At 37.4% G+C, this 14,241-nt stretch overlaps 1 protein-coding gene across 19 annotated transcripts in view; it reads left to right on the top strand.

Moving 5' to 3' along the window:
• The window catches only part of SOX6 (SRY-box transcription factor 6), a 371,657-nt gene that overhangs the window by 270,896 nt on the left and 86,520 nt on the right, over positions 1 to 14,241 (top strand). For 16 of the 19 annotated variants that reach the window (XM_057418199.1, XM_057418198.1, XM_057418194.1 and 13 more), the window contains 2 exons: positions 2,647 to 2,770; positions 11,297 to 11,376. In XM_057418199.1, coding sequence (XP_057274182.1) covers positions 2,647 to 2,770; positions 11,297 to 11,376 — 204 coding nt within the window. The remainder of the gene's footprint in view (positions 1 to 2,646; positions 2,771 to 11,296; positions 11,377 to 14,241) is intronic. The other 3 variants (XM_057418204.1, XM_057418206.1, XM_057418208.1) reach the window with 1 other exon arrangement.

Genomic DNA, 14,241 nt, shown 5'->3' on the forward strand with positions numbered 1-14,241 from the left:
GAGCATGTAGCTGATTTTATGAAATAAACCTACCAACCCCTCCTCCCAACTTCTCCCCACCTCAGTAAAATCAAAATAATACTGATACCAATATTAATATTAGAACCCTCAGGAAAAAGTGAAAAATTAGGTGTCTGCTGGGGTTTTTTTTTGGTATTCATTTTATATCTTCACTAATTCAGTGACACCTGTACACTCACAAATGTTTATTTGTGCTTTTCAGTTGACCTGTGCTGAAAATCAACACCTATGTATATAATAATTCTGTGTGAAAATAAAATTTACCTAGGAATAGTATTTAACATGTGCCAGAGGGAAGACCCATGGGAGGGAATGGTTCCCATTCAGTAGTTTTTTTTTCAGTCTGTATAACTCTCTGAAGTGTAAACTCAAACTTACACTTTAAATGTAAGCCACCTTTAGCCAAAGTTACACTGATTTATATAGGCTGAAGACCTGATCCAGCATTCAGAGTAGTATTTCAAGGAAGAATAGCAGATTTCCAGAACATACAGTGGCAATTCTCCACACTTACAGAATTGTTTTTATTTGAGAGGGTTTTAAAAAAATAAACCAAACTTTTTGGATATGATGGAGTGGATCCAACTCTACAGGATTGCATTGGGAAACAACCACTGGATTTGGTTCTTACATATTTCAAATTATTTTTAAGACACTACAGTGCACAGTATTGCTATGGGTATGTATTCACCATGTACTCATGCATGTGTTCACCTGATCTCTTCTGCGTCTTGTGTTATTATGTCTGTGTCATGTACCTTTGCAACCCCAGGGAAATATTTTCTGTGCATGGTGACCGAAAGAGATATTTCTTAAGCCACATGCCCATTTGGTTAAACTGTAGATATGAACTACTGAAAATTATCGTAAATTCTATTGTATTGAATTCCTTAAGATATATCCTACAGTTGTTTCTATCAGACAAAGCCTGTGGTTTTCATTTGCTGTACTCCTGTAGAGGCAGTGTAAAGGAACACCGCACAGCAAAACGAGGACCATTTTATCAGAGGTAAATGCCTGTGCTGGGCACATGGGATCAACTTCAATCTAACAAAGTTTAACTCATATCCTAAAACACACAGCCAGGCTTACCTCAGCTAAAATGAGAGAAATAACTGCTCAAAGCTAGTTTCTTTCACGCCCCAGTGCCATAGCAGTAATTGCACAAAGACCTTTTCATTATAAGTTGATTTTCCTGAGAAATGGATTCAAAAAATACTGTAAAGTGTTTATTTTTTGCTTGACCTTTATTAACCTACATCTTGCAGCTTTCCCAGGAGAAGAGTTGTTGGTAAATTAACCCTCATAGACACACACAGTAGCATTTCTGCACTGCATCAGTGGTTGTGAAAGTAATGGGGATATGACAAGAAAATTTGGCACTATTTAAACAATGTCATAGGTCACCATATGGGATTTGACCAAAAAAAGTTTTTTAGGAATTAAATGAAAAAAAAAAATTGCTTGAAGTGTACTTTAACTTTTTAATAGTATTTAATGCCACCGATTTATGATAGGATGAGGGAATTTTTTTTTTTTCTGCCTAAAAGCCCAATTTCTTCCTACATTTACTGGCTTTGATATATAAACCATTGTATGTTTGCTTAACTACTAATCAGAAAAATCATAGTCAAACCCTTGGGTACTTCTGGGGCTAAGCAATGATGGATAAGAACTATTTGTGATCCTAGCCACTGTCTCTGAAACACACGAAGCATAAACTAAGAAACTAGGAAATTAACATGTGGATTTAACAGACACAATTCTATCACATCTCCCGTTTTCTATATGTTAAATACAAATGCTGGTATAAGGTGAACAGTTTTTTTCTTCTGCATGTTTTTGCTTTTTTGATACATTTAATAAGGTCAAGTTAAGTTTGATAAAGTAGGTTTTATTCTGAAATGGTCTCTGAATACAACTCCTTAATTACCAAGGTACATGATAGCGCATAAAGCTATAAAACTGCTTAAACAGACAAACAATTTATATGTCATAGTGAGGTGTGTATGGCAAAGGATGTTAGTTTAATTGGGAGCCAAGATGTTGGAGCCTTAAATCTTAAGAGCTGGTTGTTGACTAGAAGACTATTCAATAGATTTTGAAATAACATACCTGAGTTGTTGGTATATATATGAACAGTACAATGTTGTATGATCTCAGAATTAAAATTACCCTAAGGGTACTAAAATCTGAACATCAAAATAGCTGCTGCAGTGTTACGTTACCTCTAAAATGCTTGTCACTGCTGTCTGTGGCCAAAGATGAGAAAACTTGTGAAAAATTATTAGAAGTACATACTCCTTTTTAAAGAACCTATAGTGTATTACACAGGTTTTATACCTTTTTAGCTTGTGCCAGGATGGGAAATATTAATAATAAAAAAAATAATAGAGGAGCAGAAGAAGTACGAAAATGTGCAGTTCACTGAGACTGTTACACCTTTGACACTGAGGGAAAACAATGTTAGTGAGGGCTTTGATGTGATAATGTGAAACTGGCAGGGATTATATTAAGGCAAAGGTTCTGTGGGACTGTGTGAACACAAGAACACTATCAGTATGGGAGAAATACCTGTCAAGACAAATTTGTGCTATTTCTGATCAGAGGCTCTCTTCTGTTTAGCAGGTTCAGGGTCACATGCCTCCGCTCATGATCCCAATTTTTCCACACGACCAGCGGACGCTGGCAGCGGCTGCTGCAGCCCAGCAGGGATTCCTCTTCCCCCCTGGAATAACTTACAAGCCAGGTAAGCTGACAGGAATGTGAAGCTATTTAACATTTTAAGATATTAACTGTAGCTTCTTGTGTGATCTGTCTCATATGGATGATGCATAACAGGTGTAGCTGGTTGGCAATAGTGTGGAGTTTTTGCAGCTCCACTTGAAAAATCCTTCTGGTTTTCAGGAGGTGGATGGAATATTAGTTATTGACTGTCATGATTTTTTTAACCTTTATTTCCCATAAAATCATTTGCTCTAAATGTATTGGCCCACTTGCCTAGTAATTTGTTTCTCATCTGACCTGTGCCATTATACAAATGCCATTATACGTATCTTTAATTAATTCTGGTATCTTCAGTATACTTGTGTTTTGTGCAAAATTCTAACTCTTTTGTTTGATTTCAATCTGAATAATGAAAGGTTTCAGTAGTTCAATCCCAGTCATCATTCAGACTTGTAACAGGTCACATAACCTTGTAATGAAATATGTTTTGAGATGATTTAGCAAATGTTTCGATTTCTGTCTTTTTTTCCTCCAAGTTTACAGGACTCCTGGGGAATTCAATTAGGGATATAATGGTTTGAAGCTACTTTCAGAGCCTCCTTGTAAACAGGGCTTTAAATGTTTAAAGACACATTGCCAAAGAAATTCAATGTAGGAAGATAGTTAAGTAAATAAAAGTCAACCTTATTTTCATTTGTACATTCTTTGTAAGTGACCTCAGTGCAGAAGGAGCAACCTTATTTTGCTCATTAATTCCCTTTCAAGCTGCCTTTAGCATATTAACCTGGTAACTAATAACTACAAAACATATATACCAGTATCTTTTTTTGACATTAAATATGAGACGTACAAAGTAAAGCATTGATCCTGCTCCCCCTGATATTAGTGGTGGTTTTGCTGTTGACTGCAGCTGGAACAGGGTCAAATCCAAAGTAAAGCCTCATAATAGATGGTGTAAACAGCATACTAATTAAAAGGCAGGTTGAACCTAAAACCCTAAGTTTACTTAATATTAGATGAAGTGAGGCTAAGCAGGATTTCAGTAAGTATTTCCATTTGTCCCACTCTCTTCTGTCTCTTTGGACTAGAGACATTCCTTTTTAAACACAGAATCTTTGTCCTTTGTTATTATCTTTGTTATCATCTTATTTTCAGGTTTAGAATCCAAAAGTTCTTCTCCTATTTGACAAACTGATGCACTCTATGCAGTGCTCTGAAATGGAGCTCTGAAAGACACCTAGCTCTAGGTGGCACAGGATGATGGTTATTCACACACATCACCACCTTGTGACAGTTGGGGACCAAAGCGAAGAATATTTTGTCTCCACAGACATAAGAGTTGCCACTTGTGGAAACTGTCTGTGACACACGGGCTAATAATTTTCTTCTCACAGCCAACAGAAAGCATGCGCTTCAGTTTCCTTCCTTCCCCCATATTAATCTGAGATACTTTCTGAAGAGTGACTATTAATGATTAAGCTGCTAGTTGTGCTTCTCCCTGAAAGCTGCTATGTCAAATTGCGTTGTGTTGATTTTGGCTTCTGTAGGCTGCTTTGTAAAATAATGACTTGGGAAGAAGAGTACCAGCATGATTTCCCCCACAAGAACAGATTTCTGTGCTTATTCTAAAGTGTTTCTTACAGTACTTGTCCTAACACTTTATCAAGCTTATACTCCTTTATGTGTGATCCTGTTGACCTCATAGCAGCAGGTGATACAGATCTAGGGCACTTTTTTACTTCCTGGAAAACAGAAGGAGAGATCTGTAATACAGGTTTAAAGAATGAAGTGCAGGCAAAAATCAAGGCCTAGATACCTCAGAACACAGCTAAGCTGTTGGCTAGTATGTTAGTGGTTTATATGCAGCTGTTGCTAGTAAAGACCAGAAGTCACAATGATCTGATTATTCCCAGTGACTTGCAAGAAATGAGAATATTTATATTTTTAATATATTTATTAAATTTTACCGTGTGTGTGCCAAAGGTAGCTGGGCAGGTCAGTAGTTTTTGTTGGAGAGACATAGTGATAAAAAAATGCCATTAACTACACTTGGTATTGATTGACTCCTATTTTTGGCACTCTTGGCACAGTAGTTAAGGAATTAATTAAACTGGAGATTAAGCTACACTCTTTCATAGAGAGGGTTCTCCAAAGTAATTTCTGAGGAACTTGACTGCTACTACCTGTACTCTTCTACTTTTGTGAGAAATGAAACTTTCACCTCTAGAACTGTCAGTTTAAACTTGCTTATACTTCTGAGGAAAGGTAGCAGATGGATTAACCCTTCAGATACTTCCATTTTTCTTCTTGGTTGTCTGTTTAGGTTCTATTTCATTTTACTCTAGTTTGATCTAGGCAAGACTGAGTTTTGACACTATCGCTTTTCTTTGACTTTCAGAAAATAAAGTGAAAGGGATTTCAAAAACAGAAACTATGGGAGCTGACTGCTTTTGAAACTGTGTCATTTAGGGAATGTCAAATACTGTGTGCACAGTCACTTAATTTGAATTGTCCTCAAAGAAAATGGGCTAGATATAAGCCAGCTCCAACTTGGAAGCAGCATATCAGTGTTAGTGTGACAGAGGAGTCAAGATGAGAAGTCCTGACTTGGTGTACAAGTGGGGATATGATTACGTGCACATGTCCATGTACCTATATCTTCATGGACTAAGTGGGAAATGATTTCATGGCTGTTTAGTTCAATGCCAAGATAGCAGTTACTGAGTACTGGTGCAAATCTGCGCATAAACTGCCTTGAAGTAAGAAAATGGCATTCCTATAACAAACTACGCTAGGTCATGTCCTCAATTGAAGGACCTATAGAAGAGAGGAGAATTTATTAGGTTCTGAGTGCCTTCCAGCATGTTCCTTAGTTGCTCCTAAACTCCTGAGCTCAGAAAGTCATTATGAACAGAAAACCTGAGAAATAGCTGATATACAACTATGATTCATATTAAAGCCTGACAGGACAGAGTTTCCTGCTGCCTGGCAGGAACTATAACATGAGGTTGCTGTAAACCTCTTTCCACCCCCTTCTCCTCCCTCCCCCACAATGTTTTGGAGCTCTAGGAGGTGAAACAGTCCAAAGTTAGCAAGTGCTGATGACAAGTAATAATTACATTAGGAAAAAAAAATCCCCAAAGCCCCATGCTTCCTTATGTATCTCAAAGTCATGTAATATAATTTTCCGGCATGGTAAGTACTAATTGAGAAATCAGAGCTGCATAGACCACCTAATTAATTTTTTATACATATTTCAGTATTTGTACTGTATACTGGATTAATTAAAACTTTAGGGCGCTATGCATCTCAAATGACTGTTGTGACTATTGACCTGCAGGCGCTTGACGAGCCTCGTAGAGTACCTGGTTGTGGGGGTAACCACTTATTCCAGTGGGAAGCTGAGACTGGCAGCTGTTAGGAAGCTAATACTTGCCCAGACATGCTATGCAGCTAATATAATTATTTCATATTCCAAGTACAGCAAAGCAACTGTGCTGTCTTTTGGACTGTGACCTCTATACTTACTACTTGGAACTGCTGGGTAACATAAGTACCATTATACGTCCTCTTCCAGTTCAAATTTCCCTTCACTTAACCAACCTCATGCATCCAGGAAAAGTTAGTGGTGATTATGTGATTATCCTGTCCCCATTAGTGCTCTGGGTCAAGAGGAGAAGACAGTAAGTTGCATAAGGAGGAAGACAGTTTCCTCCTCCATCTTGCAGTGCCTGAAGTATTACCTCCTTCAAGTTTTGTGGCTAAGAGGGAATGGGGAAGTAGAATGATGATAGAGTATTGATATGAAGTAATGCTGGGGAGGAGCCCGACCATACTTTGCACAGAGCTCAAACGAAGCTCCGGTTTGCTCTGAGTGGAGAGTGACCACTGTCCATGCTGGCTGCATTTGCATGTGACTTGGAAATGAATGATTACTCTTGCTTGATAGTCTTCTATTATGTCAGTTCTTTACCAGATGTGGAAAGTATCTCTGAAAAAGATTACTGAAAATACAGACATAAGCTACGGAGATTGTAAACCTCTGTCTTAAAAGGTTTTGACATGCTGCATTGTATTTTCAAAGCATTTCTTTGTATTTCACACATAAAGTATATAAAAATGATGATTAGAATGCTAAGAAACGACTCCTATCTGCCTACCTAGGTCATTCTACTTTATACACAAAAATAGTTTACGAGAGATTTTTGCTATGCTGGTAATACTATGAAATGTGAAAACGGATACAGTTTTCCTAGGCTGGTGGCAAAAATAGTGAGAAAAGGAGCCAATGTTTTGGCCTGGTTCCTACTTGCATTGGGGCAAATAAGTAGTAACTCCTTTGAAACCAATGAAAGTAAAATTAGGTAAAGCAAAACAAACAAAAATGTCAGTCTTATTGTCACCCAGCTGGACCTAAGAATGTGTGATATATTTGTCATCAAACTAATTAAACTCCTTAATTACAGTAGCTAATCCATATAACTAACATCATCCTAGGTCTGCTGGATTTCACCGATACCCATCATTGCAGTTTCCATTTGGAAGAGACCTTTCAGAAGTTTTACTTAAAGCTCTAAGGTAGTTTAAATTTTACATAGCACAGCACTCCACTTTCATTAGGCTGCTGTTCCTGTTGGCAGGTGAGAACAGAAAGCATACATCAGATCAACTGTGTACCGAGTTGGCCACGTATCTTTGCATGGCAGAGGTGCTACATGAGTCTTGTTTCTAATAGAAATCCCCCAGGACTGCATTAAAGTCTGCCATGTGTTCCCTGTTGGGTTTTACTGGTTGGAACAAGGAATTTGTAACCTCAGGATTTGTTGTAACAATACATATGTGCCTAACACCTAAATGTTGAGGTAAGAGCTGGAAATGGTAGGGGGCAGCTGAATATTTTGAGCTGGGAGTTTGCACTGAAATTCTTTACCTGCAGACAGGCAATTGTTGGGGCAACTGATTTTGCTGTGACATGAGGGTGGCAATAAGGCGGTGTTGCAGCAAACCCTCCTCAGATCTAAGGCAGAACAAAGGTGGTGTCATTAGACAGGGGAGATGTTCCATAGTATTGCCATAGCCAGTTACCTGTAGTAAAATCTTTCTCAATCCTGATGCCTTCGCACAAACAAAATGCATGCTCTGTGTGGGAATATTGCAGGAGTGTGTACCGACTTGCTGTATCTCGACTACACGCTGAGGAGAGATATGCTTTCCTTAGCTTGTTCAGTATGCCTGGGAGAGTAAGGCCCTGGAATTTGTATCTCTTAAGTCTCCTCCAACTGTTTCCTGTGAGTACACCTGGAGAGATTGCAAGTAGCAGTCTAAGATTCATGCATGAAGAGACAGATTTTAAGTTACAATCCCAAAATGGGGAAAACGAAGGCTTTGTAAGTCAGATAAGGAGAATCAGTGTGTGTCTTACAGTTGTGCTTTAGGGGAGACGAGGAATAAGCAACACCTTTCCCCTGCTCTGAGTCTCAAAAGAGCCAGACATCCTTCTTTCCTTACAGCTCACAGAGCCTTGATCTGGAAACTAAGTCCATATATCCTATAAATAATGTCCACTAAGCTTCATTGCTTCATCCAAGACAAAAAGAAACATTTACATTATTTCTATGTAGAATTACACAGTACAATTGCTCACTGCTTTTATTCATTTGGAAATGTTGCTCAACCTGACAAATGGAACAGAAGTCTGGCATACTTTTCCATGGCTTGTAAACACCAATTTATATATAAACAACAGCAGCCAAATGTAAATAGACAATCAGCACAGCAAAGAGATTGAAGAGATCAGTTTGCAAAATGTGACAGGGTTTGTTCTTCTGGTATTCTTCTCACCGCTGGTTATCAAAGGCCAGCGCACACCAGTACCTAAAACAGACCTGTCCGAACATGTTCTGCTGCCTTTTGTACAAATTTAAATGAATGGATTCTTATGCAAGCATTCCAAATCAAGAAACAAATTTAAAAAAAAAGGCTACAATACATTGACTGATTTCTTGCCAAGACAGCTACTGAGAATCTTCTTGATCCATTCTTGCACTGAGAAAATGAGAGGGGGAAATATGTAATTAAAAATTAAAACCAGTCCATTCCCTGCATGCTCAGTTTCCTCAAGGGTGAAAAGAGTACCTTTGCTCTGCTTTTACTGCTTAGTGTCAGGGAGGTACTCCAGAGCTGAGAGAGTATTAATTTTTCTTCTCAGCACAGACATACCAGGACTTAACCATAATTTAATATGTTAAAAGGAGGGGTAAAAGGGACAGTATTATGTTTCAATAACAAATAAATTACATAACTACAATGTTACTTTTCCTGTAGCAGAAGAATGAACTGTAGCCAGCAGGTGAGCAAGAGAACACTACAGGGTGTGGTAGAGACACTATTAAATTAACTGCGAAGACAAAACCTCTATGTGTGCACGCATGTGTATAAAATATCCAGCTATTTCAAACCATAGGAGCATGACAGCTGTGAAAAAGGAGTGCCGCAGGGAATTCTTTTAGAGTTTGATTTTTTTTAAAATATGTTTGACATGGAAAATGTTTTAGTACAAATAAGCAACTGGTATTGAACTTAAAAAGTGTATGCAGAGGGGGAGGGAGGAAGAAGAGATTGCTGTACGGAACAGGAATGAATAATTCATGATATTTAAAGAAAGAATGCCTCCAAAATGTTCTGCAAGGCAGTCCATGCTGATAAGTCGGATGGTTATTCCCCCCCTTCGCTCCCATTTAAAGCATCACTAATTCAACATCTTTGTGATTTTTTTTTAAAACCTTGTAAGATATTTCTAAAAGAAACATTATTTAACTTAGATTTAGATCTTATTTATTCAGATAATTTCATATAAATATCAAAGAGATGAGTAGAATTATTTAACTGTAAAGAGACAGCTTTAGTACTTTAAGAAAAGGATCTAGGGGTTGTTTTTTTTTGTTGTTTTTACAATTTTTTTTTTATTTTTTTTTTTTAAAGAAAAACCCCCAACATCATTGCAAATTAAAATCAACCTCATGGAAGGGGGAAAATAAGAGGAGATATTTTGAACATTACTCCATAGGAGACCAGTACAATATAGTGTTAGTGAATGCATTGTAGCAAAGCTCCATATGCAATCAGAATCCAATTGTTACTGGACTGTGTACAGGCACGTACTGTGCTCAATGGCCTGATGAGGTATTATGGATATGATACAAAGAGAACTTCTAGATTAGACATGTACTATTTATTTAAAAAGTGAAACAAAAAAACATTTAAACTCAGCTGAATGCAATAGCACTTCAGGTGGTAAAAAGGGAGGGTTCTGAGGACTCCAGTGACTACAAAGGCTCAGCTATCATTATTAATTTGAGGGGGATGGCAAAAAAAATCTAATTCTTGGAATTTCCTTATTATATTATTTTGGATTTCTGTATTTTCCCTCATTGCTACATTCTGCTTTTAGTGTGGAAACATTTATGTAAAACAGACTGATTATTGTAAATCTCAAAAATGTACAGAGGAGCAGCCAGTTAAAATGTAGCCTGTAGATAGTACATAACACTGACTTTAAATAAGTAGCTTGAGCCAAAGTGAGATACCATTAAATAATAGCTACTGTGTCATTTATCTAGCACTGTATGCATTTTTATATTATACAGATTACACTGCTAAAGTATTTCAGCCTTCCTTCTTTCTTTACATTGGTTAATAGTCCCAATGGCACTGTGTGATGCAGGTATGTAGGAACACCCATAGATGCTATAAGATAGAATGTCAGCATTCTCATTTTGGATCAATTGTACCTCCTGCTTTCTGGAGCATTTGTGGTTCCCTCAATGCAGAGGGCATAGATTTTTCAGTTTCCAATGAAGAGAATACAGAAATTTTAGAGCCTGAATCTTCATGTAACTGAACCTAATCTATCAACTTCATTAGGTTCCCAGATCTAAAAGAAAGTTAAAATTATATTTCAAGCTATTTTTAAAAGTGATTTAATTCTGCTTTTCTCTACGGCTGCATAAAAGGAGGTATCCTAGGACAGAGACCCTCAACCTCAAAACCAGAATCATCCTCAACCTGTGAGCCAGATAGCTTTCCCAGGAAAGAGCCACTCAATACTGGAAAGAAATCACCTTGCATTAAACAGCAATGAAATTTTTTGAGTTGTAACAAATTTCTTCTGTTTTAAGAAACATGTGGTGACAACAATTTTTTTCCTCTGGGAATCACCGGGGTTTCCAGGGGTATCTTGCCCGTGTGTCTGTGGCCTTAAGGCCCATTCTGTGCCCAAGCTTATACACTTGATTTGAACATCTGCTTTTGAAAATTAAAATCACGAGTATCACATCTATGTTTTGCCAGTTTGCCTACTAGCTATATGCTAACAAAAAAGTTCCAAGAGAGAATGGCAAGTCCATGCCCAGCAAAGCCTTTTGTTTTTGCAGATGTTTAGGCTTAGAGGAGTGCTGTGGAGCACAGACAACCTTAGGTCCATGTTTGCACTTGTCTGCTGCTATTCTCTGCTCATTGTCTGAACCTGCACGCATTGTTCTCCCGACAGGTGATAACTACCCTGTGCAGTTCATTCCATCAACAATGGCAGCTGCTGCTGCTTCTGGACTCAGCCCTTTACAGCTCCAGGTATGTGCCAGAACAAAAAAATGTGGGATTGAAGCCAGCATTTTAGGGGAAAACTGCTAACCAGCTGTATGCTAAATAATAGCCTGAATGTTAAATAATTTTTGAGCACATCCCAGGAGGATTAACACCTTATGTACTGCAAATGTAGCTACATGTGGCCAACCTTGATACTGTGAGTAAAAGACATTGTTCTGTGTATTTTATATTGGCAGAGTTAATAGTATTTTTTTCAATTATATGACCAGTTGATGGGAGATAAGTTCAAAGATCTTTTTGTACTTTATTTTCATTTAGTCTCTCCGTTGTAACTGCAATGCACTGCCTTTAATTGGAGCAATGAGTGTATCAAAGTATGTATTACTGGGGTATTTTCCTTATTTCAGACAGTGTGCTGCTGACAATACAATAAATTGCAAACTCTTTAGCTTTTGTCTTTAGGTAATCTCAACCTTTTTGTGCATTAAGCTGGTCAGAAGCCAAGCATGGTCAGGAGACTTGGTTTAGTCAATTCATTTATTTTTGGCATATGTAGAATGAAATGTTTTGAAAGAAAGATTTATGTACCGTATTAGCTAGCTTTTTGTGGCAAGAAGTTTTAGATTTCACAAGAAAAGACACAGCAATGTTATAAACAATGTAGAAATAGTCAAAAGCTGTCAGAGTTAAAATGTGTGTAAAGGAAGTGACAGTGAACATGAGAGGAAAGGCTGTTAAGGATGCCTGTAACTATTTGCAAGTAAACCTTTGAAACCCCTGTATGAGTTAGGTTAGAGTTGGGTTCAGATGCAAAACAAGAATAAATTGTGCCTAGAGTAGCAAAGAGCTATCCTGCTAATAGATGAATATCTACTTTGCTTATCCATGTGCAATTATATCATTTTCCAGAGGGACCAAAGCAAATTAAAAATCCTCTCATATTTACCTATTGATGATATTCTAGTCACAGAGTTTACTTAGGATAAGTGAGAATGGGACCAGAACTCAGTGTTCAGTGGTGGTCCAGAACTGGTGAAAAAGATCCTTGAACTTAGGTCTGACCTCACCTCCAATCAAAACTTGAAAAGAGAGTACCCTTACACTGCAGGGAAAGATCTCCAAAAAATACTGTTGGGTCATGATAGTATTATATTAAGACTATACTTTGGACAGGCTTCAAACCGAAGGGAAGTTTTTCAAAAGGAAAAATAACAAGGTATCTTTGAAACTCTGTATTTGAATACTTACTGAAGCAGAAGTCTCATTAGGTTTAGTTGAGAAAAGACTTTAGAAATCAGCTTTGTGAATAGAGAGACTATTTTTGCTACCTTTGAAATGCAGCACAACAAATAGTGAGTCTACATAAGACTGCAAGGCAGAAAAGGATAAAAACTGTTCAACTGCAAAGGAAACAGGATCTAAACCACTAACATTCTTTTCTTTTACAAGATCCATTTGTAGCTTGACCCACAGATCTATTTGCACATCAGCCTTGATTAGAACCTACAGCGATAGTACAAATTCATTAATCTGCAGAAATTATAAACTGAGCTGTTAAACATGATGAGCACAAGTAGAGAGAAAACAATCAGCAAAGAAAGTGGTGCTGATAAATTCAGGAACATTTAAGTGCTAGAGAAGCCTAAATTCTCCTTCAGACATGTTTGTTGTAAAAGAGGGTTTTTTTGTTTGTTTTGACCTTTTCTATTTTATCTTAATTTCACTTTTATGGGATTTCAAAGCCTTTAACGTTTCATGGTCATGAGAGCTTAAGTAGTAGAGCGCTTAACCTTCAGTTGATACCTGCTCATCTGTCAAATGGCTGAAGTAAATTTTATTTATTCGTGCTATTACTGTTTTCTTTGTGTCAATTCCCTAAGTGTTCCCTGCCCTAAATGAGCATTTATTTGGGTGTGTTTGTTGGAGAGAATTTGTTGTTATACCTGATGCGTCATGAAGACTGTTAGGGGTGTAGCATTTCAGCTCATTTTTCCATCTTTGCTTCCCTTCCCCCTTCTTTCTCTGTTTCCTTTCCTTTCTTCCATGTGCCCCACCCTCTTATTTATTTACATGCATGCTGTGGCCATGGTATCTGAGTATTTCCCAAGTGCTTAAAAATACTGATCACAAAACTAATCTCTGCTCCTTTCAGCCAGTGTGAGCAATAGCTAATTAATTTGCAGGTTTGGTTTTGCTTCTACATGTGAGCGTGCATGTAATATCTATGTTTGGAAAACTTGGGAAGGGAAAGCCATTTAAAGCAAAAGGCTTTGCAGTAGATCTAACATCTCAACTTTACCAGAGCATTATTATTAGTTCCAAAATCATATTCCATAATCCATATCCAGCTGTCAGCTTCTATCTTGTAATCTCTTGTCTTTTTTCACTTACGAGTTTTTGGGATGATCATTCTTTAGGGAGGAGCTAGCAGCAATGCTGTGTTTCCATCTTTCTGTGTGTTAAGACAACTTCTATGGAAGTTCTGAATCTAATAGCACCAAAAAAACGCTTACTCCCAGGTACATCATGTAACAATAGCAGTTGTTCCACAGAGGATATTTCTTCAGTGGGCAATTTGTAATTAATAATTTGCCATCTTATTCAGGTTATTTAGCGCACTGGTATCAAAACATATTTTCTCTGAATTGTATGTCTGTGTTCACCTGTGGTTTATGTTAAAAAGCTGTTGAAATTACATCTGGGAATTTCTCAAGTAACTACTTTCACTCTCATGGACCTTGTATTAAAAAAAAAAAAGTAAAATGTAAAATGAAACTATTAAGTCCTCCTTTAGTAACAGACCTGTTTGACCCATCCACTCTTAAGAGTTTGTATCACATTGATCAGCCAGTGGTAAAATACCATTGATATTCAGTTGTAGCTTTGAAT

The sequence above is a fragment of the Pezoporus wallicus genome, unplaced genomic scaffold (assembly GCF_028554395.1).
Source record: "Pezoporus wallicus isolate ANWC-B61680 ecotype Strahan unplaced genomic scaffold, APGP_CSIRO_Pwel_v1 contig_2025, whole genome shotgun sequence".
Taxonomy (NCBI): domain Eukaryota; kingdom Metazoa; phylum Chordata; class Aves; order Psittaciformes; family Psittacidae; genus Pezoporus; species Pezoporus wallicus.